This window comes from Mirounga angustirostris, unplaced genomic scaffold (assembly GCF_029215605.1).
Source record: "Mirounga angustirostris isolate CCGP_5_RB_7025 unplaced genomic scaffold, mMirAng1.0.hap1 SCAF_6, whole genome shotgun sequence".
Taxonomy (NCBI): domain Eukaryota; kingdom Metazoa; phylum Chordata; class Mammalia; order Carnivora; family Phocidae; genus Mirounga; species Mirounga angustirostris.
Window position 1 is genome coordinate 27,571,048 of NW_026991714.1, and position 25,264 is coordinate 27,596,311.

The window sequence follows — 25,264 nt, forward strand, 5'->3', positions numbered from 1 at the left end:
TTATTTTCAAAATGAGCTAGAAAAGTAATTCACTGAAACTTTACCCTCTGTCTCCCGGGACCAAATGTGGGACTGGAGCATTGGTTCAAAAAATAAAGAAAGAAACTTATCCTGAAGTATTGATCTTTTTAGTCTGCTGGCTTTGGTGAGAGGCATCTTGCTGGTTGCCTATTTCCATCTCATTACTTTGGTTTCTGCAAATACAACCTGAGGAGACATTAAATACGTTGGATCCAGTGAGCACCCCATTATCTGTACTGAGACCAGGCCTGAGTGTGATAATCCACAGAGGTGCGGGGTCCCCAGATCATACTGAATAGGTTTGAGGTGGCAGCTGGTGGTGAGTGTGTGCGTGTGTGCACGTGCACGCCCATGTGCTTTGGGTGGGGGGTGGGGATCAAACTTATCTTTGGTGCGGGGTCACAATCTGATTTTGTTGGTTTTTTTTTTAAAGATTTTATTTATTTGAGAGAGAATGAGAGAGAGCACATGAGAGTGGGGAGGGTCAGAGGGAGAAGCAGACTCCCTGCCGAGCAGGGAGCCCGATGCGGGACTCGATCCCGGGACTCCAGGATCATGACCTGAGCCGAAGGCAGTCGCTCAACCAACTGAGCCACCCAGGCACCCCACAATCTGATTTTGAAGGGAGTCTCATCAGGGAGGACACCCTGGGGGCCCACAAGCCGGTTGAGAAGAGTGTGGGGCCTCAGAGCTGCTGATGCATTCTAGGGCAGGGGAGGGTGGGGTGAGGGAGCAGGGTGGCCTCTGGGCGAGGCGGGGGAGGGCTTGATGGTGACTCCCAAGCTGGGTGATTCCTGGGTGAGCTACACAAACCCCCCCATTTGTGCCCTCTTTTGCAGGGCTGGGGACCGGGCTCCTGGTTCTGAAGCCCCCAGGGTGGGGGAGGGGACAGGCAGATATATTTGTGCACTTCAAAATCTAAAAACCACAGCAGGGTGCACAGCGATCTATCCGCCAACTACTCCTTCCCAACTCCTCTCCCCTGAAGCAATGACAACGCATGTCACCAACTCCCTCTGCATCTTCCAGAGCCAGTTTCTGAATATATAAGCACATATCTACACACGTCTCCCCCTTTCCCTCCACCGATATTATGCTTACTCTTGTGCATATTCATTTTTCAATTAACATTCTCTTGAGATCTACACCTACCCAAAGAGCGAAGCCCTGGGGCAGGTTAACCTCCATGATGCTCCCACATCGGCTGACCACGAGCTGAGCAAAGACGCTAAAAGCAGAGGATCCGAGAGCTTCTGTGGGTGTGAGTGTGAGTGGGTGCGAGGCCAGCTCATGCAGCCTTCTGCCTCTCATCTGACCCCCTTCCATCCTACCCGACAGGTTGTGGTCAACGGCATCTTCGATAACAGGGATCACAGCTGAGCTCTGAGCACCTCTGGGTGTTTGGAGTCAGGAAGAGACAGCCTTCAGAAGCCTGTTGTTTCTGCTTGCTAGGAGGGCTCTCTGGAGAAGGGGGCGGCCCTCCCTGTCTTGCTGTACCCCAAGGCTCTCTATATAACCTTCTTTTTTTTTTTTTTAAAGATTTTACTTATTTATTTGACAGAAGGAGACACAGCGAGAGAGGGAACATAAGCAGGGGGAGTGGGAGAGGGAGAAGCCCCGCGGAGCAGAGAGCCTGATGCAGGGCTCGATCCCAGGACCCTGGGACCATGACCTGAGCTGAAGGCAGACGCTTAACAACTGAGCCACCCAGGCGCCCCTCATATGACCTTCTTAACACCCACCTGCTATCCTCCTTCCTCCCCTGCTCCGGGCTGCTTCCTCGGGTTTGCTCCTACGTGACAGAAAAGTGGATAAAATAGAATAAGTCAACCAGCGTTTCACTGGCTCCCCGACACTGCCCCCCACCCCCCCACCGCCAGGCTGAACGTGGCTGCTCGCCCTGCCAGAAGGGGCCAGAGGCAGCGAGCTGGTGCTCAGGGACCCCAGTGTGGGCTCGAGCGGGCAAGGACTGTTAGACCACACGCACCACCTCACCTGGCCCTGCCCCCTCCCCGCTCCGGGCCCACTTACTCCGGTGTCCAGCAGAGCTTGACTGAAGTGGCCATATCTTTGCTCTTCTCCGTGAGGGTGCAGGGGTGGGGGAGGAGGGAAAGCTGGGGAAGGGGTACGTGCAGGTGGGGAGGGTTCGTTGAGTGGTGGCTGCAGTCCGGAGGTGGGACTGACTTCCCCCAAGGAGAGAAGGAGAGGCCAGAGGGCTGAGGACTGAGACTGTCACAGGAGCCAAGTGGCCATCCTGGACAGACAGACAGACAGATGGACAGCAACCATCTGGGCATGGGGGCAGAAGGGAATACCTGCGGGGATTCTCCACTCTACCCGGCTACCTAGCTTCAGCTCCACCCCGGCTCCTTGGGCTTCTGTTCCCACTGTTGGAGGCTCTCCCTTGCTGCGGCCTGTCCCCCAACCCCACCCGGGGAGGGGGAAGGAAGTGGGAGAGTCAGGCAGACGGGCTCTAGTCCTGATGCTGACTGTGGGACAGGCACTTAGCTGAGCGGAATTCGTCTTATCTCTGAAATGACCGTGCCCTCCCAGGCAGATTCATCGAGAACAAGACTGGGAACGTAACTGATTATTGAGTTCTTCTTGCCTGTGGTTTCCTCCCGCAGCCTTTGATGGAAGCCAGGCGGAGGGCACTGTCCCGGTGCACAGAGCCTTCAAGGCTTATCTGACTTCCAGCCACTGGGCTTGAGCTTTCACTTCCCCCGGCAAGTCTCTCTGAATTCTTAGAACCTCAGTTCGCGCAGTGTGGCCACCGACCACCCGCGTCATGGTGAGCCAGGGCGCTTGTGGCCCCTCGAGAGTTCCTGGGTCACACTTCCAACCTGCCGAGCCAGGCTTTGAGGGCGCGGTGCTGTGGGGGGTGGTCTGCACGAGCTTCCCAGGCTCTCCCCAGGAATGAGACCCTTCCTCATCCTTTCCCCTGTCTGCTCCAGGCTGGGTCTCCCAGGCGCCCCTTCCCCCCCTCCTCCCCCCCCGCTGTCAGACGCTGACCCCAACCCTGCAGGCCCAGAACAGGCGCCCCCCCGCAGCCCCCAGCCTGTCTCCCCGGTGTCCTGGAGCTGGTGTCACAGCCCCTTGCAGCCCTCGCTGCCTGGTGGTCCCATGTCATGTCTCCTGCTCTGGCGATTCTGACCAGACAGAGGAGTTCACTCCATCCTGGGAGCCCCTGGAGCCTCCAATCATTTATCATCCTCAGCCCTTCCAGCTGGCTGCCTTCCCCAGGACTGCAGCCTGAGCCATGAGGGAGGCCAAGGCAGCTATAAATCCCTGAGGATTTGGCTTTTCCTCCTTCCCTGTGCTTGTCTCCATCTCTGCTCAGATGCAGGAAGCCTGCATCCCAGAGTGGGGAAGAGCCCTGGAGATGAAGGAGGCAGCTGTGCTGGAGGGGGAGGAGCATTGGATGGTGTTCCAGAAGATTCTGCTCCCCGTGCTGCTAGCAGCAGGGGCTGTGTGGCCTTGGACAAGTCACTTCACCTCTCTGGGCCTCGGTTTTCCATAGGACTATTGGGAACTAGTGCTGAGTCTTCAACATCTTGCGTCCTTAGCTTCTGGTGGAATGAGTAGGGAAGAAGAAGCTGACCCCTTAGGCTTACCCAAGAGGGAACATAAAACTTCGCTGTTTTTAGAAATGCATACGTGCCCTAGAAATAGTTGGTGATGTCACAAACATTCATAACTGGGTGAGTTCTAAGAGCCTGGAGAGCACAGGCATTGTGGATGTGAAAGGCATGTGATTCATCCATGCTTGAATGGAGAGCTATGAGGGCCTACTATGTGCTAGTCAGAAATCCCTGTATTCATGAATCTTAAAGTGAGTGGAGACACCTGAAATGATAAAATATAGCATGTGTCAGTTGGTGATAAGTGCTGTAGAGAAAAAAAAATGGGGTGAAGGCGGTGCCAGTGGTTGGTGGGGTTTGCACTTTCGAAAACGGTCATCACAGATGACCTTGCTGAGCTGAAGACTAACTATGTGGAAATCTGCAGGGAAGAGTGTTTTAGGCTGAGGGAACAGCAGGTGCCAAGGCTCTGAGTTGAGTGTGCTTGGCATGGGTGAAGATCTGGAAGGAGGCCAGCGAGGCAGAGGGAGGGAAGGAGGAGAGCCCGGGGTGGGGGGCGGGGGGCGGGGGGAGGAGCGAGGATACCGGCTGGGTGTACAGGACCTTGAAGGCTGTCGGGAGGACGGGGTACTTTGAGGGAAATGAGCCGCTATAAGGGTTTTGTTTTCGTAGCAGGATCCCTCTGCCTGCTGGGCTGATAGACTAAAGATGGGCAAGAGGGAAAGTAGGAAGACTGACGAGCTTCCCATCTTCCTTGTCCTGACAGAAAAGCCCCCTGAGGGGTGTCTGGTGGCTCAGTCGGTTGAGCGTCAGCCTTCAGCTCAGGTCATGATCCCAGAGTCTTGGGATTGAGCCCCGCATCGGAAAAAAGAAAGAAGAAAGAAGAAAAGAAAGAAAGAAAGAAGAAAGAAAGAAAGGCCCCCCGAGGAGGGCAGACCTCGGAGGGCCCCGGGGCAGGGCAGAGGGGCAGAGGGGCCTGGAGCCTCCGGAGGGCACCGTGGGGTCATTGGGTGGTGGGGAGAGGGCTTGGGCTGCCCTCTCTCTTTACATTTTTTAACTTCCTGGACTCTGGAAGACCGCAGAGCAAGGGGATAAGGGTCATTGAGTCACTTCGGAGGGAGCAACTCTCGAGGGGAAATGGAAACTCAGCCTGAAGAGCAGCCTTGGAAAGAGGAGACGCACTTCTCAGTGCTCTGGGCAGGCTTGGGGCCGTGGGAAGGGCACGCACCATCCCATTTAATCCTGGCCTCGACTAAAGGTGCTGGGAATGCAAGGTCTGTTTGACAGTGAAGCCGTCTCATGCTCGGGGAGGTCAAAGAAACCAGCCAGGGTCAGACAGCTCGTAAGGGAATGTGCCCGACTCCATAGCACAGGGCCGGCTGCCAAGGGAGAGGAAGAGTGGGCAGTCCTCAGAACGGTGCACACCCCCACTTACCTGTCTGGTCACACACGTGCATGCATGCACACGCTCCCCACTCTTGGCGGTGCGCGGCCCTGGACCCAGCCTGGTGACTACTGGAGCAGTCGGATTGAGTCTTAACATGCTTCTGGAAAGAGCCCTGCCAGCAGTCAGGCACTGGTGCCCTGGGCGTCCGGGGAAGGACAGGCTTCGGTGTCATCTTCGAGGTGACATCGTGTGCCCAGTGATCTAAGAGTCTGTGTCCTGCTCATTCCTTGTTCCAATCACATACCAAATGTTTACGGAATGCCTGTCATATGTCAGCAGTATGATATCTGCTGGGGCAGGGTTGGCAAAGTTTCTCCTAAAGGACCAGACAGAGAGTAGAGATCACAGGCTTTGCAGGCCATACAGCCTCTGCCGCAGCCACTTGGCTCCATTGTGGTGCAGAAACAGCCAGAGGGATTGTGTGAACGGATGAGTGTGGCCGTGTTCCAATAAAACTTTATTTACAAAGATTAGGCCGTGGGCTCGATGTGGCCCGCGGGCCATAGTTCTCCAAGCCCTGCACCAGAGCGACAGGGGTGAGCAAAACAAGTGCAGTCTCTGCTTAAATAGTCCCAGGCCTCGTAAGTACTGTGAGAGTCTGGATGGAGCCACGGACACATATCAGGCCTCCATCTGGTGGGGGTGGCGGCAGGAGCCAGGAGAGTGGTCGGGAAGGCTTTCTTGAGGAGGTGCCATTTGAGCTGGGCTGAGACAGATGTGCAGGCATTAGCTCCGTGAAGCTGGGGAGCAGGGCACAGCATGTGCAAAGGCCATGTAGTGTGTATGTTGGGGGCGGCGCACGTGTATTAGAAGAAATAACAGAAGGCGGGTGTGGTTGGTGTTAGAGACTCAGCGGAGGGGAAGAGGAAATGACGTTGGGTACGGAATAGGACGGCCTCGTAGGCCACATTCAGGATTGTGGTTCGTGTCCTTGGGATGGCTTTTACCATAGTGATAAGGTCAGATTCATGTTTTATGAAGATTGCTATGGTGGTACCTGCAGAACTGATTGGAGGTGAGCGAGAGGAAGTACAGGATGGAGGGGGTTTGTCAAGGGCCCAGCTGGACCTCTGGGCCTCGGAGTTCAGAAGTAAGGTGGGTTCTGACAGTCATGGGAATGGCGATGTGGCTGAGGCCAGGGTGTGCTAGAGGTCACCCGGAGGCCCTTGGCCTGGGAAGAGAAGGCTTGAGGGCAAACCTTGAGGCAACTGATGGAGTCCAAATTATGATGAAAATCAGGGAATGGTTGGGGGGAACACAAGGGAGGTCAAGTACGACCAAATGAAAGGTTCTGCTGGGCTCAGCGACCTTGCAGTCACCTGTGACCATGCAGAGAGCCACATCAGTGGAGTGATGGGGCAGAAGCCACGGAGGGGACGCTGAAGGGAGAGCGGAGAGGAAACAGAGACCATGTGGTGGGGCGTGGCCCTGAAGGGACGGGGAGACTGAGGCAGCTGAACAAGGAGGGGTGGGGAGGGGTTTCATTGTTTGGTTGGTGGTATTTTAAAATGGAAAAATCCAGCAGAGGGAACCTTTCTTTTGCTTTTCTTTCTTTCTTTCTTTTTTTTTTTTTTAAGATTTATTCATTTATGATTTGAGAGAGAGAGAGCAAGTGAGCAGGGGGTGAGGCAGAGGGAGAGAATCTCCAGCAGGGCCTGACATGGGGCTCAGTCTCACAACCCTGAGATCATGACCTGAGCAGAAATCAAGAGTCGAACACTTAACAGACTGAGCCACCCAGGCGCCCCATAGAGGGAACTTTTCTTATGCCCCGCCTTTCCCTGTTCCCATTTTTGTTTTGTTTTGTTTGTTTGTTTATGTTATTTGCACATTTTATTTGTTTTGTATCACTCAGTAGCTGCCAACTCTTAAAAATATGGTGGTGGCTCAAATGAAAACATTCACTATTCTAAAATAATTCCTGAGCCTACAAATAATTTTTTTTACAAGTGTATCCTCCACCATTGAAGAGGTTGCATGGTCTAGAGGAACATAGGATTAGGCAGGCATTAGGAGACCTGGTGACCAGTCCCCAGTAGGCTGTGAATCAACTAGATCTGAACAAACTGGTTGACCAGGAAAGGTTGGGCACAAGGAAGAACACGGATCAAGAAGGTGTCCTGTGAAGGTCAGAAGGATCGCCTCCGAGATGGAGGGCCCGACCTTAGATAGGAGGAATGTACTCAGCTGAAACAGGAGGTTAGGAGGAGAGGGTGGTCAATATGCACGAAGGTCAGTGGTTTGGCCTCTGGTGGGGCATTATCAGAGATTTCTCTTCAGTGATTTCTAATAATAACAGGCCAGGTGTTGGGGCCGTGGGCAAGCCCCAGGGCCGTGGAAATAGGAGGTTTGCAGCGTCCATTGTGAAGGGAGGCAGAGTGAGTTGATGGGGAGTGTACCGAAGGTTTCCATGCAGGGTTGAAGGGCCGGCTGATGTTGAGAATCTCTGGGGCGCCCAGCTGCCTTCATGCAGGATGCTCACCTGCAGTGCTCAGTGGTCTGGGGGGCAGTGGAGAGGACAATGCCGATAGTGGGTGTCTTCGCTCGGACTGCTATAACACAATACCATAAACCAGGAGGCTTATCAACGACAGAAATGTCTTTCTCACAGCTCTGAAGGCTGGGACGTCTGAGATTGGGGTGCCAGCACGGTTGGGCTCCAGTGACAGCTCTCTTGCAGGCTACAGACCGTCGGCATCTGGCTGCTCACATGGCGGAAGGAGCCAGCTAGCTCTGGCATCTGCTTCTCCCGTGCCAACCCCATTTGTGAGGGCTCCACCTGATCACCTGAGCACCACCGAACATCATGAAGTTGAGCATTAGATCTCAACATGAGTGTGGGGGGACACGAACACTCAGTCCCTAACGGGCCAGGGGATCTCTCCAGGAGTGGTGTTTAGCCAGGCAGAGAAGGGGAGGGGATGTAGGGAATTAGGGAAAAAGTTATTGGCATGACGGACCATGATGGGAAATGAAGACAGGAGGGGCTGATGGTGTCTCAGGAAGGTCAAGGAGATTTCTGGAGGAAGAAGAGCCTAGGCTGGGGGGAAAGTAAGTGTGAAGCTGTGAGTTGGGTTGGTGAGCCTGTGACCTGCAGTCTGCAATATGGCAGGAGCTGAGGGGGTGAGAGCGGAAGAGTTAGGAAATGCACTGGGGAGCTAGCCAGGGGCCAGAGGCCAGGCCCAGCAGAGATTTTATCTAAGTGTGATAAGAGGCCATGGAGGGTTTAAAATAAATGGATCTGGCTGCAGTGTGGAGATTAGACAGAGCAGAGGAGACTGGAAAGCTTCCGGGTAGGTGGCTACCGTGGGACTCCAGGTGGAGGGGTGGAAAGTGGCGGAATTTGGAAAACACTGTGAGTGGAGCTGAGGAGTTTGCAGATGCCTTGTGGTGGTGATGGCAGGAGAGGAATTCAGGATGACTCCCAGCACTTTCTAGATGTGTAACTGAGCAAGTGGGCCCTGCATCTACCCCACCCATCTCTGGGTGCATGACCCCGCGCCTGCCTTCTATCAAGAGCCATCTTCTCGAGCATCTCCGTTATCCCCTTGCTTAGCTGGGCAACTTTGTTCTTGTGGTTTTTTTTGTTTTTGTTTTTGTTTTTTGTCAGAAATGGATTTAAAAGGGCCTTCCAGGCCCCAGGTCCTGGAAAAGCCATTGCTCTGTGCTACGGCTTTATTAACAAACCCCACGTTCCCTCCAAGCGGCTGTTTGTCATTCTCTTCTAGTGATTCCCCAAGAACACTGGAGAATCTTTCATGGGAACTTGGGGATGACAAGACATCCATTATTGGCTGTTTTAAACTTTTTCCTTTTCCCTCTGGAGTCAGGGTGCATTCTAGGCTTTTACTCACTGCCGCCAAAGAACAATTTTCAAAATGTAAATTTGTACACATTACCTGCATCCTTAAAACCCTCTGACAGCTTCCCATTAGTCTTTGGGTAAAGATGAAGTCTTTGCTCTGGCCTGTGAGGTTCTGCGCCTGGGCCAGCCTGGCCGGCTCTGCCAGCCCCATCTGGACCCAGGCTCCCTCCACTCTGGTCTTCCTTCAGGGTCTGCACTCAGCACACTGCTTCCTGCCTCTGGGCCTTTGCACATGCTGTTCTCTCTGCTCAGGCTGCACCTCTCCTCCTCACTTGGATATTTCCCACTATCCTCAGGTCTCAGTCGGTTCCTAAGGAAAGCATATTTTCTCTCCCAGATTAGGTCAAATGTACCCCATTATAAATTCATACCACCAAATATCTCTCCTTTCTGGCATTTCTCAGAATTACAATTTTATATTCACTTATATACAGTTATTTAGTTCACTTTATGGTGAGTTCCACAAAGGAAGCATGATATGAGTTCAGTAAATTTGTTGAGTGAATGAATGAATGAATGGTTCTCACATTTGTCCTCTCTACTCCATCCCCTACTTTCCTACTCTGGTCTGGATCCATGTCATCTCTGGCTGGCCTGTGGAACCAGCCGTCTGCCGGCCCCCAGGCCCAGCCTCACCTCCTCCAATGCCTGTGGAGCTATCTTCCCAAAGCCCCAGTGTTTTTTTTTTTTTTTTTAAAGATTTTTATTTATTTATTTGACAGAGAGAGACACAGCGAGAGAGGGAACACAAGCAGGGGGAGTGGGAGAGGGAGAAGCAGGCTCCCTGCAGAGCAGGGAGCCCGATGCGGGACTCGATCCCAGGACCCTGGGATCATGACCTGAGATGAAGGCAGTCGCTTAACCAACTGAGCCACCCAGGCGCCCCCAAAGCCCCAGTTTTAACAGAGCAGGGCACTCCTCTGCCTTAAATGAACGTCAGGCTCCACGTTCAGCAGGGAGTCAGCTTCTCTCTCTCTGCCCCTTCCCCCACTCGTGTGCACAAACACTCTCTTTCTCTCTAAAATAAATAAATCTTTTTTAAAAAGAGAGAGAAAAGGCTTATGATAAAATCCTATGTTAAAAAAAAAAGCAGAATGCCGAATTACATGTAGTATGGTCTCAACAGGTAAAAAAAACTCTGAAAAACTGTTACAAAATGCTCCAATATGTGAACCTGAGTTATCTCTGCGTGGTAAAATTATGGGCAGCTTCTCTTTCAATCTCTTGCCCTCTGTTTTCTAGAGATGTTGATGTAGATTGAGGGCAGGGATGATGACAGCAGGAATTTGATAGGAACAGGTAGGAATCTAGGCAGAACGAGGTCACAGAAGACGTTAAGGAGGCGAAAGGCTCAAGAAGGAGTCTTCGAAAGCAGAACATTGCCTCCTTCTTAGAGTTGTGTGGTTGGATTTAAATGAGATATGTATGAAAGCGATTAGGTTTACAGGCTTTGGAGTCAGGCCGATTGGTTCACACATCAGTTTCAGAACTTACCAGCTAAGTGACCTTGGGAAATCTGCCTGACCCCTCTGAATCTCCATTTCCGCATCTGTTAAATGGGAATAATAATCAAACATTAGGCTATTGGGTCATGATCCTGGGAGTCCCGGAGTCCCAGGATCGAGTCTGCTTCTCCCTCTGCTCCTCCCCCCGGCTTGTGTTCTCTCACTCTCTCTCTCAAATAAATAAATAAATAAATAAAATAAAAATCTTTAAAAAAACCATTGGGCTATTGTTTGGATTAAATGAGGGTCATGCATGGAAAGTACTTTGCACAGTGCCTGACTCATCCATGTCCTAACTTGATGTTGACTATTACTGTTGCTGTTTTCCCGCAGTTGTTAATATTATGGGAAATATCTTTGCATTATAAAGGGACTATTATTAGTAGTCTTTAGATTTTGAAAGACTTTTCCCCCCCGTCCTCTGGGTAGAGCTTTCTGCACTCAGACCTCTGGGATGTTCATCTGCTCCTGTTCCCTCTCATCTGCAGCGATCCCCTCTGCCACCATGAGGAACATCTTCAAGAGGAACCAGGAGCCCATTGTGGCTCCTACCACCACCACCGCCACAATATCAACCGGGCTCTTACCCAACTCTACTGAGAGTGGGGGCGCTGGGGAGAGTAAGGAGGACATGTTTGCCAAGATAAAGGAGAAATTCTTCAATGAGATCCAGAAGATCCCCTGTGAGTGTCCCAGGTGGCTGAGAGGGCAGGGTGAGGCTAGGGTTAGTGAAAGGCCTTGTGGGCAGGGCAGGGTGGGGAAGAGTGGGGAGCACCACTGGGACGTGACTGGCTGCACGTTTGGATTCCAGGATGGGTTATTTGGGGAGTCCCTTCAGGAATGGGGGAGAGTGTGGTCCGGCACTATTAAAAGGGAAGAAAGGGTTTTATATGCCCCAGGCTCCCAGGAGGAAAAAAAAGTCCTTACAACTTAGAAAATTGTCAGAAGTTGAAACCAGAGGAAGATGAAAAATCATGAAACAGAAGTCATTATTAAAGTTTGCCAGTCATGTTTTGAAACTGCTTTAGTTTGGAAGACGGAAAATACCTTCCCTCCTCCCCCACTGCTTTCTGAATTCCTGGCAAAGGCTGGTTAGGAGTCACCAGAGATTAAGGGGAGCAGCCCCCACCAGTGGGAGAGGGCGCTTCAGGACCCCGGAGAGCAGCCCAGGGCCCATCCCCAAATATTCGAGTTCCGCAAAGCTGAGCCTTCCAGGTCCTTAAGGAGCTTGGCCTGCTGGCTCTGGGTCAGCCCTCTCAAGACTGGACATAGGGAATGGGTTGAAGGGGCTCTTCTATACCTGGGTCAGATAAGGACCATCCCATGCTCTCCAATATAAGGCAGTTTTCTATAGATCAAACGAGTCAAAACTCAACAGAGCCAAACTGATGTTCTTCCTTGTACACACCTGGCTGCTATCTCTCAATTAGGGGGCTATATCTACAAGGGCAGTAGGCTAAGGAGAGAGCAAGGTATTAATGAAAAGACACGCAAAAAGGATATGCAACTTATACATCAAGCACTCATGAGTGTGTGGTTTAGAAAGGTGGAGTGTGGGCATCGGAGTTCCTAGTCTCCACCCATTTTAGCCAGTGCTATGGGGTCAGGGGCTGTAAGGCAGAGCACTGCTGACTTCGGGGTCCTCTCTGTGTGGGCAGTACCACCCTGGGCACTGATCGCCATTGCTGTGGTCGCTGGCCTCCTGCTCCTCACCTGCTGCTTCTGCATCTGCAAGAAGTGCTTCTGCAAGAAGAAGAAGAACAAGAAGGAGAAAGGCAAAGGCATGAAGAATGCCATGAACATGAAGGATATGAAAGGGGGTCAGGTAGGACAATGCAGGGGTGGGAGGATCGGAGAGGGGCCCAGCCCAGCCATTCCAGACGCTGGAAGGTGAAGCAAAGGCTTCTGGGCTCTACAGTCAAAACAGCTCCTCTTCTTAGAACTCCACACGCCCTCCCCCTGCCTATTGCCTACATCTCTAGTGGAATGTTGTCTACCCATCAGCAGGTAGGAAGGGGGGACTTATTCACGTGTTAGCATGGACTCATCCTTGAAAAGACAGAGGAAGACAACAATATATTGACCCCCAAAGAGGCTATGGGACAAAATGTTGGAAAGAGAAAGCCCAACCCTCCAGGAAACCGCCATTGGAGTGACCCTGTGTTTTCCTGCCAGAAGAGACTAAAGGACAAAATCTCACTGGAGGCCTCTACTTGGGATGGGTGCGGGATCAAATGAGGTGAAAGAATGGTCCTGAGGCACCGAGACAGGGCCAATTGAAATCCATCTCTAGTCACATAATCATTTGGTTTATTTACCCCTGTTTTGGGGGTTTGATTGGCCTGGAAATGTCCTTTGGTCAACCCTAGTTTCTCCTTTTAAGTTTACAAAGGCCCCTGTGTGCTTCACTTTTACCCACATTCGCTCATTTGTTCTGGGAGTGACTAGGAGAAATCTCTTGCTCAAGAAATCAATATGGAGGATGGAAGGAAGGGCCTGATCTCAAGAAGTCAGCCAGAGATTAAAGCCTTTGAGTGTTTGAGTGTGCATGTATATACATGCCTGTATGTGTGTGAATATGTGTGTGTGTGTGTGTGCATGCCCCCGAAAGAAGCCTGCAGTATGAAGTCAGGGTGGGAGGGAAGACTCCAAGAATGATCTGGGTGTAGCTCAGCCTGGTCTCACCAGGTGCCTGTAACAGCAGGGGCTGGTCTGAGCTGTAGGATTTTCTCTTACATCACTTTTTTCCTTCTCTTCTCACCTCTGTGGACTCTCCATACTCATGAATGCCCGGACCGCGCTCCTGGTAAGTCTTGCCCAGGGTGGGTGGGGCCTGAGCTGGGGAAGTGTTGGGGAGGGGCTACCAAGGGAAGCACCTCTCCCCTACCTCAAGAAGCTCCAGAGCATCGGCGTGGTGCCTGGCCTCATAGGACTGTGTCTTGCAGGGAGAGAGTCACACCCGAACCGGAACCGTGTCTTCTGGACACAGGCTGGGGTTCTGAGGGGCTGCCTGGGGGCTTTGAGGGGCTGTGGCAGAAACAAGTCCCCAGGACAGTGCCACATTCCTACTCCTCGCCCCACACCCAGCTCCGAGTCAGGGTGGGCACAGAGGGGCTGGCTTCCCATTGGCCCTGCACCAGCCAGGCTCCGTTCTCTCCTTTTAACTCACCCCTCCTCTTGCGCAGCCCCCACAGGACGATGACGATGCAGAGACCGGCCTGACAGAGGGAGAAGGTGAAGGAGAGGAAGAGAAAGAGCCAGAGAATCTGGGCAAACTGCAGTTTTCCCTGGATTATGATTTCCAGGCCAACCAGGTATGAGGGCTGGACTGGGGAGTGAAGTGGGGGATGGGGCAAAGGGTTGGGATCTGGGTGGGAGGGGGATAGAAACCCCACACTCCCACACCCCTCACCCCTACCTTGACCCATGGACATTGCTCCTTTTCATGGGGTGGGGTGGGCTGGAAACCCTAGGCATGTACCCCGAGACATTGACTCTGCCTTGGCCACCAGCGTGCCCTAGAGAAGGTTCCCTGGCTCAGATGGGCTCTGCTGTAAACTTGCCCACCGACCTTGGGCAAATCAGTTGCCCTCTCAGTTTCCGCTTCTATTGATACCATGCCAAATTCCTGGGGCTGGAGATGGAGACCGGTTTTCTTCTCTAGCACCAGCCTGTTCCCACCTCCCCAGCTGCCCGCCGCTGGGGAAGGGTTGGTGAGTGCTGGGTCCGGGGCCAGGTCTGGTGGTGGAGCTGTCCTGAGACTCAGGGCCCCCTTGTTCTCTCCACAGCTTACCGTTGGCGTTCTGCAGGCTGCTGAATTGCCTGCCCTGGACATGGGAGGCACCTCAGACCCTTATGTCAAAGTCTTCCTTCTTCCAGACAAGAAGAAGAAATACGAGACCAAAGTCCATCGGAAGACACTGAACCCTGCCTTCAATGAAACTTTCACCTTCAAGGTGATGCCGGCGGGAAGGATAATGCCAGTTCCCTCCCCGATCCCAATTCCATTTGAGTTCTGCAGATCTTTCCTTGGTCCTTAGCCATGGCTAAGGCCCTGGAATGAGCTCAGGCTGGAACAATGGCAGGTTGGGCTGTGGGCTTATGTGTGAGGTCACAGCTCAGGCTCCTGTAGGACTGGGACATCCCCCCTTCCCACACACATTCTGCTCCACCAGACCCCGAAGTCTTCTCTCTGTCTTTACAGACTCACTGGGAGTCCCGTGGGCTATCGGGAAGAGAGCTCAGCCCCAGGGTCCTGCCCACAGCAGCCCCTGGAGGTGCGTGAGTTGCTACCCCTCTCTGATCCTGCTTGTGCCCTGCAGGTACCATACCAGGAGCTAGGAGGCAAAACCCTGGTGATGGCTATCTATGACTTTGACCGCTTCTCCAAACACGACATCATTGGGGAGGTAAAGGTGCCTATGAACACCGTGGACCTTGGCCAGCCCATCGAGGAGTGGAGAGACCTGCAGGGCGGGGAGAAAGAGGAGGTGAGAGGTGGAAGACGAATGTGGCTGCCAACCTGGGTTACCACCTACTGGCATGACAGGGAGAGGGCGGGCTTTAGAGTTGAGCCGGGTTAGGATCCCAACTCCACACCTCCAGCTGTGTGACCCTGGGTACGCCACTTAATCTCTTTAGACCCGGGTTCTCTCCTGTAGTCTGTTTTTGCAGGTGAGAATTACCTATCTCTGTAATGCACCTGACACCCAGTAGGCATTTGGCATCTAGTAGGTGCTCAAGTAAAGGAGAACACCATTATTATTTTACTCCTAAGGTCCTGCTGTCACTTAGGGCCAGTGATTCATGACTTTGTGCCTCAGTTTACCCACAGGGAAAGCCCACATTTATTATAAAAGTTTCTCAGTATGGGGGCTTGTCCTCCCAGCAACTGCTACAGCATTCAATCACTTACCAAACACTTACTGAGCACCTACTGTGTGCCAAATACTCCATTTTAGCCACTGCTCCTTCCAGGCATCGGTCCTTTGTCTCGGCCAAGCCCCTGCTCTGTGCCCAGCACAGTACCAGGTGGTAATGGAGGGGGTGAGAAGAGACACTTAAGACACCCTTCCTTATCTTGGGGCTCACGCTGTGTGAGAGCAGGGCCAGCACACCTGAGCTGGGATATGGGTGAGGTGGTCAGAATTGGCCCCGGTGGCCCCGTTTCTGAGAAGCTCGACTCTGGCGTGATGTTGGCAGAGCTCCTAGGACTCAGCAGCCCTGGGTTCTCATCCTGCCTCCAGTGCGAAATTGTTGTGGGGCTTTGTGGAACTCTCACTGGTCACAGAGAACCCTCCACTTATCTATGTGAAAGCGTTGCGGGGACAGTAACCCAGGAAAAGGGACGCAAAGTGCGTTGAAGACCACGGATCACTGTGCCAGTGAAACGGTTGTTGGGAGCTACCTCCAGGGCGGGAGGGGTCAGGGAGGAAGACCTCAGAGACACTCAGCTTCGCCGTGTCCTTGGAAATGACCCTTTCCAGTGCACCACACCCACTCCTTCCCCCCTCCCCTGGGCCTGGGGTGGGAGCCTGGCCACACCCCGAGCCCCCGCCTTCCCCTATCACGCACACACTCCTGCCCGCAGCCTGCGCTCCTTCCACTCACTCCTGAGGCCATGGCTCCTGCAGCCCCACTCTCAGGGCTTTGTTGAACTGCAGCAGGAGGCCCCCGAGACCTTCTCAAACGTCACAGACGTGGGGACTGGGGACCCAGAGAGCTGGGGAGGCACCACTGTCTCGCTAGTCTCGGCAAGAGGGGGGTGAGCCGCGTTGGACGCGGAGAGATGACCCTGAGTCCTGCTCTCCCCACTGGGCAGCCAGAGAAGCTGGGCGACATCTGCACCTCCCTGCGCTATGTGCCCACGGCCGGGAAGCTCACCGTCTGCATCCTGGAGGCCAAGAACCTGAAGAAGATGGACGTAGGCGGCCTTTCAGGTACATGCAGGGCTTCTGGCTGCCACTGAGTGGCACCAGCGAGCCAGTCACGGCCCAGAGCCCTCTGTTCACACACCTGTTAGAGCCACACTTTCCTGCCCTGGGACACAGAGGATACGTCAGAGCAGCTGGGGGTCTTGAGGGCAGGACCGTGGAGCAGGAGACGCCTGGCCTTCCCTCCTTTCTCCGAGGGTCCCCTGCCCCCGCTCTGAACTGCCGGGCAGTATGGACCATGCAGGAAAGGATCAGAGAAGCTTCATCTCCCAGATGAGTTAGTGACTTCTCCCAGGGAAGTGTAGGAAGGGGACGGGGTGCAGCCCAGAGCTTGCCTCTCTGTCGTGTCACCGACCATCTGGGACACTTCTCCAGGAGAGGCCCTGCTGGCTCTACCTTGGAAGGGGACTGCAGGGTGGGGAGCGCTCGGAGCAGGGCTGACCCACAGCACGGGGTCTGCTGGCCCCAGCTCTGTCACTGACCGGCTGTGTGACCGGGGACACATCATCTCCCTTCTGTGGGCCTCAGTTTCTCAGCTGCAAGGTCTGGAGGATTGGACCGAATCAGGGATGGCAGATGTGTGTGGTGTCTTTAGCATTCCTCTGTCCCCTGCCCGGACAGATAGCACCAAGTGACCCCCTTACTCCTTCTGGATGAGGCCTTCCTTAGTCTCAGGAATGGCCCCCATCTAATGCTCCAGGCAGCCACAACCAGTCAGCCCGCGGTGGTCTTGGAAGTGCAACTTTCTTGCTGCCCCTGAACTAGACACTTACTTTGCTTCTTTTGGACTCAGCAGCCTGTGCCTCAGGGCTTGCTGGGCTCCTGGCCTTGGTCGGTGGGCGCTCTGGGAGGCGAGTGCATTTGGTGGGAGGGTGGGGGTGGCTAAGGGAGCCTCTCTGGGGCTGGGATTCTCCCTGCACAGACCCCTACGTGAAGATCCACCTGATGCAGAATGGCAAGAGGCTCAAGAAGAAGAAGACGACGGTGAAGAAGAAGACCCTGAACCCCTACTTCAACGAGTCCTTCAGCTTTGAGATCCCCTTCGAGCAGATTCAGGTGCTTGGGTTTTCGGGCACAGAAGCACAAGCAGGTGGGGCCGGCACGTGTGCCCTCGTGGGGGCTCAAGGGAACTCACCCAAAACCTCAAGCTGCCTCGCTCAGGCGGGGAGGGCTCTGGCTCTCACTGTCCCATCCTGGGGCCTCCTTCCCGGGGCCCCTTCTACAGCTTCCCCCGTTCCTGAGATGAACATGAACTATTCAAAACAAGTCATTTCTTTAGGCCTGGGGGGCAGCCGAGGGTGCGGTGCGCCCGTGAGGCTGGAGCTGCCGAGGAGGCGGGGGCAGCCTCATCCTCTTCCTGCTCTTCCTGGTCCAGCCACTTCCCGTCTTGCTCATCCTTCCCCCTCTTCTGCTGCTCCCTAGGTCTGCCCCCAGCTACCCCACCGCCCCCTTCCTCTCTCCTCTTTCCTTCTATCCTTCCCTTCTCTTCTCTCTCCTTGCTTCCTCCTGCCAGCAAGCTCTGTAAGTGTTGGAGGCGAGATCCGTGTTTTACCCCGAGCGGCCGTGAGTGGGATCTGAACATGGCAGGACCAGATACCCACCCAGCCGTCAGGGGCTTGCAGAGTGCTGGATCCTCTTGGAGTCTTGGTCTCTCCCTCTTTGGAGTGAACTGCCCCCTCTTCTCTCCCTCTCCCTGCACCCCCTGCCGTCCCCTCCCTAGGGCTGGGAGGAAGGTGTGCCAAGGGAATCGTCCGAGCTGGTGCTGTCATCTATGGAGAATTCATCAAGGGGATAAGGGGCAGCTCAGTGATAATGTTAGACCAAGAGGGGTCGTCCTTGTGGAAGACTTAAGGTGGATATAAAGGGAACTGGCCCAGGGGGTTCAAATTCGACGTGCCTAAAACCAGTATAATGATCTTCCCCATACGGCTCCCAGCCAAACCTGCTTCGTCTGCCTTCTGTTTTCAAGTGAGAGACCAGGGCATCATCTCAGACCCTCTGCCCTTTTTCTTTCCTTTCTCATTTATCCCACATACTTTGCTGAGCACTCCCTAAGTGCCAGGAACTCGCGAGGTGCTGGAGAAACACATGTGTAGAAGACACAGTCCTTGCTGTCCGAGGACCTCACGGTCGGGAGGGGCGGCAGTAACAGGCCAGCGAAACACAGGGAGAGGGGGCTTCAGCGTGAGCAAATGCAGAGCACGGTGAACGACACAGCTGAGGCTTGCTGGAGCAAGTTTGGTCCTAAAGGATGAGCCTGAGTTGGTGGGGGGAGGGGGGGGCAGGCCAGAGGAAGGTACTGATTGTCCCCTCAGCCAGTCCGACTGACCACCAAGTCCTCTTGATTCTCTCCCCTCAACACCTCTCCAGTCTGGCCCCTACTTCCATTCCCATTGCCCTGCCTTGGTTCAGGCATTCATGACCCCCCGCCCCTCCCAACCCCACCGCGGCCCCGCAGCCAGTCCCAGTCCCCCTCCAGTGAATCTCCCACCTCGGCGCCAGGGTTCTCTTCCTGAAATTTCCGTGCCACTCCTCTCAGAAGCCTTTGGGAGCTTCCTGCCGCTTGGCTGAAGAATAAAAGCCCATTCGTGGGGGGCTGCTGGCCCCATTTCCGCCTTGTTGCTTCTCACACTCTACCTCAGTGGCTCTGAACTTTGTCTGTTTCCCAGACGCCAAGTGCACACTTGTGTTTCTGGCCTTGACCCAGGCTACTCTTCCTTCCTGGGATCCTCTTCTCTCTCTGCCTAGAAAAGCCCTTACCCTCACCTCCCAGTTTCTGTGTCACCTCCTCTGTGAAGCTTGTCCTGTCAGTGTCTGTCACTTGGGGTTGTAGGTGTCTCAGTACGTGTCTGCTGCTTTCGTTAGAGGCGATGTTCACCTTTTCCCTTTTCCTCCCCGCCCTCCACCCCAGGCCCTCAATGGCGGGCGGAGCACGGCACATGCTCAGTAGGTGCCTCTCGGTAGAAACAAAGGCTCTTTCCAGCAGGTGTGGTCTCTGCCTCCGTGTAAGTTCAGTCTCAGTTGGAGCCAGAGAGGGAAGCAAGGTGCCCTGGGAGGCCTCTCCTCGCCGAGCATGTGGAGTAGAGGATGGAGGAGGACGAGTTTGGTCGCGGGATCGCTCATTTTCACCTGCCAACCTCCTCCCTCCTTTGTTTCCCCACAGAAAGTCCAGGTGGTGGTCACCGTGCTGGACTATGACAAGCTGGGCAAGAACGAAGCCATCGGCAAGATCTTTGTGGGCAGCAACGCCACGGGCACAGAGCTGCGACACTGGTCCGACATGCTGGCCAACCCCCGGAGGCCCATCGCCCAGTGGCACTCGCTCAAGCCCGAGGAGGAGGTGGACGCACTCCTGGGCAAGAACAAGTAGGCAGCAGCGGCCGGGACCCCGCGCCATGACAGACACGGACAAGATCCAGAGCTATCAATACCTCAGTTATGCGACCTTAGAGGTTTTCTTTCTCATTTGTTTGTGGCTGTGTCCCTGTTCTTCCTTCCTTTTCTCTTTTTAAAGACCGACTTCCCTCTGATGGCCGTGTGAGGAGAGTCCCCTAACAGGTGAAAGAGAAGCCTGGCTCTTTTCTTCGTCCCAGGAGCTGTCCTTGCTGCATGCCCTGTCACGTGTCCCTCTCACTTCTTCAAAGCTTCACTGAAGCCTCACCCTGAGTGAAGCCCTCTTCCGGCAGAAAGTCGCAGCCCTTCCTGTTTTTTGAGCGTTCTGGACCAACAAAATGGCAGCACATCCTGTTTCCTGACAGGAAAGGCGACACAGTGGCCTATGCTGTGTGTGTGTATGTGTGGGTGTGAACGCGTGCGTGCGTGTGCACGCGTGTGTACGCATGTGCGTGCATGTGTGTGAGCATCTCTCTGCGTTCCTGGAATGAGCCATGGACGGTAAAGTTGTGTGGGAAGAGAAGGCTCTTCACGGACCCTGAAATGAAGACACGTCCACTGTCTAAGTGGGAGATCTTCCGTCAGCTCGTGGAGAGGGCTCAGAATCCTGGTCAGAAGCCAGAAGCTCCCGTACTCCTTGTGGGTGGCTATCTGGGAGACCAGATGTGGAGACTGGATTTGTCCAGAACTAGGACCAAACCCCTGATGCCATCACAGACTTCCTCCTGTCAGGCATAGTTTCCCCACAAGTGTGGTTTCTGGGACATTCATGGACATGAACTATTCACTAGATTGGTCAGGCTCTAACAGGGACCATCACTCCTGGGACCTCATATGTTGATGACAGTTAACATCAAACTATGAAGAAACAAGACCCATTACCTAGAAAGACCAAATGAAACTCCTGGATCTTCTTCACTCCCTTCCAGTGGGAAACACAGATGCTTTCTCCCTTTCCAGAATTTAAGCTATGCTGTTCATTTGCATTGATTCCCCATGATGCTTTTGCTTCTGTTTTCTCTTTTAATCTAAATGGAGCAACGCTATCTGAAGACTGTTATCTGTACAGAGCCAGAGAACTCTAAAAGAAGGTTTAAATATTCTTAGTTCCCCTGAGGTCCAGGTAAGAAGGGGAGGATGGCGGACAGATGGCAGAGATTTCCCGGATGAGATAGGTAGGAGTGCTGAGATTCCCCCCAGCTCCCACTCCTCTGCCTTCCATGCCAGACAGCTTATGGGTAACTGGTGTGGCCCAAGGAGACCTGTGGGGAGGCCCCATCCTACCATTCCTTAGGGAGGCTTCTCTCTATGAATGCCAAGAAGCAGGATATCCATTCCAGATGGGTGGTGGAGGACACCTGCTGGGGTTTCTACCCCGCACTCAGTTGTGTCCCATTCCCTCTTCATCTTTTGTTCCCAGCACTGATAAAAAGCCATATATATGTTAGTCAAGTTTGCACTGAGCCTCCTTCCAAACATTCAGCCTGGGCAAGAGAGTTAGGCCCCACATGGCCTGAGGCCAGCACCACTTCCTTCCGCCCCTTCCTCCCATCCTTGCCTCCCTTCCTTCAGCCTCTCTCTTCCATCAATGAAGCCCTGAGGCCCCTGCCACTTCTTCATCACAGAATACTCATAGCTTTCTCAGAACCTTGGGGATCTCTCTCCCGGCAAAAATTCCTGTCGTGCCCCATCTGGGCCACCTCAGCTTCCTATAGGTACCTGAGATAGATGGACAGTGTTAGAGAAAATCAGGCTTTGAGGATCCACATGAAGAAGGTGCAGAGTGTCTTTTTATCTTGTTAAAAGAAAGATGGGTTTTTTGTTTCTGCTGTGCCATATTTTTTGGTTAGAGTAGGGGATGAGGGAACACCTCCACCAGAACCAGACTGGGAAGCGGGTTTCAGGCTTGTTCATCTCTCAGAGACCCTTCTCCTTCTTGCTAGTGGCCCTTGGTACATGGGAGATTGTATTTTACTGGACCCTGTGTGAGTGTGGGTGTGTACTTAATGATGAGAAGGTTGGACTCTGACAAGGACTGTGAGCTTTGGTCCTTGGGACCAGAGTTTTGGTCATGGTAGAGAGTTGTAGGAAAATAGGGTGCCTTCAGAATCTGGCTGACTGCAGCATAAGATGTCCTGGTATGGACATCAGAAGTCACTGGACTCTTCTCCCATCCCCAGAGCTGTGGGATTTTGGTGCTTTCTCAGGGTCTCTCTCCCCAGCATATCCCACAACCCTTGTTCATAGGACCTCCCTGTCAATCTCATCTTCCTTACCTTCATTCTTTTGCCCTTTCCCAATGTACTTTCTACTACGTGAGAGTCTTCTCTGCCCATGAACCTCATTCAGCCCTTCCAGAGCCCAAGATATGCCACTCTCCTGATGGGGAGGAAAGGAAATGGTGGGTGCCTCTGGTGGTTTGGGTGTCCATGTGCCAGAAGACGGGCTGGGTTTTGTTACTCTGGGCTCACCTCTAGTGAGCAGCCTTGAGGGGTGGGGACAGGTTGCTGAGAGACTGAGTGTGGGCAACAATTCCTCCCTCCCACCCACCTAGGTTCCGGCTGGTCCTCGGATGGGCACTTGGCCCAGATGAGCCATCCTAGTGAAGGCATCTGTCCAGGTCCATGAACTAGGCAGGTGAACATACCTATGCTTGTAAGTTTTCTACATCTGAGGGGTGATGTTACCTGAAGCACGGAGCATCGTTCTGGACCCTCACTTCCGTGCAGGTTTATTTCTGGGGATGTTAGGATGCTGGGGTGTATGCCCTAAGTAGGAGAGAGTTAGTTCTGGCTAGTGAGGGGTTCTGGAGGCCTCTGAGGCTGTGAGTTCTCACTCCCAAAGTCTATTGCAGACAGGAAAATAGGATAGAAGTGATTTTTTCCACATGAACTGAGACCATAAAGACCCAAACCCAATCCCACCCAGAACTGGGGTGAGGCCAGAAGGCTCAGTCCTCTCCTTTTTGCTTGAATAATCATTCCAGAAGAGAAACTAACTCTGCCAGAGCCATATGCAGATTTTTGGACTTTGGAAGCGGAAGCTGAGGCCTGGGGGAAGCAGGGTAGAGAACACTCGGGCAGCCCCAGAGAGTGAGTGAGCAGGTGCTTCGCATGAACAAGAGAAGTGCCTTTGCAGGGATCCCTCAGCTGGAGGATGGGACAGCAGGGATTAGAGCATAGTCTCAGATCCTGATCTTTTTTTCTTCCCAGGAAACCATACATAGCTGTGGTTCTGCAGAATCAGTCTAGGATGATTTTGCTGGCCCAGGGCTCCAGTGAGAGAGAAGGGAGAGGTTGTAGCAGTCCTCCTGTGGATAAAACCAGCTCCCTGAAAAACCAGCCTCCATGCAGTGGGGTGGTGGTGGGTGAGCAGAGAGGTTGAGAAACCTCCCCTGGGGTTGGGAGTGAGAGATTCCACATTCCTTTAACATATGCTAATTCTTGGTCTCACCCAACCACATACAGAGAGAGACTGTCCTTTGTCCCTCCACACAAAGGTAGGAAGCGACAGAGCCAGGACCTGCCCTCCAACCCTCCACTCTGTCCCTACTCCCCTCCCCCTTCCCACCTGAGGCTGGTTGGGGGCCCTTTCTCAGAGCCCTGGCTGGTGGCAGGCAGGGAAGAGTCCCAAGGCCTGGTCTTCGTGGCCCAGAGTCCCACGACATGGTTGTCAGATTTGGCAAATAAAAATACAAGATACCCAGTTCGATTTGCATTTCGATAAACAGTACATAATTTTAAAGTCTAAGTATGTCTTAGGCAAATTTGGGACATACGATACAAAAAGTGATTTGTTGTTTATCTGAGATTCAAATTTAACTGGCCATCCTGTGTTTTATCTGGCACCCCTATTCTATGACCACTTCCCCCCTCTCCCCCTCAGTCCCAGGGGGCCAGAGACTGGTCACCAAGGATCTTACTTAACCTGCTTTTCGAGCTGCAATATTGAGAAGGGGACACTGTGACTTGAAGACACACGAATATACTTTATTTTTTAAGTGACAACAAAACAAGAACCTTCTGAAGCCATTTGAGCCTCATGACCCCCTCCGTGCGCATTTAGTTATATATAAAAGAAGATAGTGATCTATAAACCTATGAACTGAATCTTGTTTACTCAACATGCATGTCTCTGACTTTCTGTAAATAGCCGCATGGCCATGCTGAGAGTCCCCCTAACCCCTGCCCTTGACCCCACTTTACACAACTCGTTGAGGTCGCCCCTTCGATTTTATGTCACGTAAAGTCTTTGTCCCCAAGCCCCACCCTGTCTCACCCCATCGGGAACCCCCCAGTGGGAGCCACCGGCTGGGGGCGTCGGCGTCGGTTTCGGGCTCGGGCACCAGCCCTGCCTTCGGGGACGTGGGAGGACACTGGCGCCCCGAAGGCCCGTCCCCACCGCCTGCTGCACATCCGTCTGCAGAGCTGACCCTCAGTGTAACGTGCGCTGTGTCCAGCCCGGGGTCTGCTGTCCCGGGAGCTTCTGTGTCCCGCGTATGTGTGCGGTGTGCCCCTTCCTCCCACTGTATGAATTCACTGAAAAGCCATAAAGGGGGCCTCCTGCTGGAGACCGCCCTTGGTTCCTCCCAGGAGCCCCCCGTGTCCCTCCGACTGGCTCCCCACAGAACACTTGTGAAGGGCTCACCTGCTGTCACCCCTCCCGCTCTCTCAGCCCCGTGTCACGAGGACGGATGGCGTCCAGGGCTTCTGGCCGAGTCCCAGGAGGCGTCCGGGCTGGCCCTGCCCAAGCGGGCTCCTCCACCTGGATTTGACAGTCCAACTCCATCTCCATCCTGCGTGTGGACAGGGCAGTGGGGGGGACGCCACAGTTTCGGGGCACTGAGGAGGCACCCAGGATTTTCGGGAGCAGCTAGTCAGCGGCTCAGGTTCCCACCCCCTCGGGCTTGACAGAACCAGCCCTGCTTCTGTAACACAGTGGGGTCAGGGCCGTGGGTGGCAATGCAGGAAGGCCTCTGGGGGCGGGGGTGCACTGGAGAACGCAGTGGGTTAGGCTCTTCCCACCGTGCTCCCTCCTGCAGGCTGACAGCGCCCAAGAGTGGGTGGCCTGAGGCCTGCAGACCCCCCCAGCCAGGAGCACCCTGTGGTAGAGAACTGGGGGAGCAGAGCTGGGGGCTCTGCAGGTCCCACATCACTCTGTTGTACCAGGACGGGCATGTAAGCTCCCAGCCTGCAGCTCCTGGCCCCATGGGCACGGCCGAGGGCAGACAACTCATGGGAATAATGCTAGGAGGCCTCGGGCATGGCGACTGGTAAGCGTGAGGAAGGAGAGAGACAAGAACGTGAGGAGGACAAGGCCGAAGGCGGCGAGGTGGGCTCTGCCCTTCACAAAGCATGACTTGTGAGCACGCAGAAGCCCCTGGGATCTTCATGCTGGGGACCATCTCCGGCTGGGCTGGGATCCAGAGCTTGGAGGAGTGGAGGGAAGACGTGTCTAGCCTCCCGCTAGCGCTCTCTGGGACCCTCCCACTCTCCACACCCACGGCAGACAGCGGTGCA

At 53.9% G+C, this 25,264-nt stretch overlaps 1 protein-coding gene across 1 annotated transcript in view; it reads left to right on the forward strand.

The window, feature by feature from the left end:
• The window catches only part of SYT2 (synaptotagmin 2), a 106,834-nt gene extending 81,810 nt beyond the window's left edge, over nt 1-25,024 (forward strand). Inside the window, exons 2-9 of the mRNA XM_045877022.3 lie at nt 10,908-11,102; nt 12,078-12,244; nt 13,614-13,733; nt 14,208-14,375; nt 14,742-14,909; nt 16,241-16,358; nt 17,275-17,408; nt 19,516-25,024. Coding sequence (XP_045732978.1) covers nt 10,925-11,102; nt 12,078-12,244; nt 13,614-13,733; nt 14,208-14,375; nt 14,742-14,909; nt 16,241-16,358; nt 17,275-17,408; nt 19,516-19,722 — 1,260 coding nt within the window. The 5' untranslated portion in view covers nt 10,908-10,924 and the 3' untranslated portion in view covers nt 19,723-25,024. The remainder of the gene's footprint in view (nt 1-10,907; nt 11,103-12,077; nt 12,245-13,613; nt 13,734-14,207; nt 14,376-14,741; nt 14,910-16,240; nt 16,359-17,274; nt 17,409-19,515) is intronic.
• The last annotated feature ends 240 nt before the right edge of the window (nt 25,025-25,264 follow it).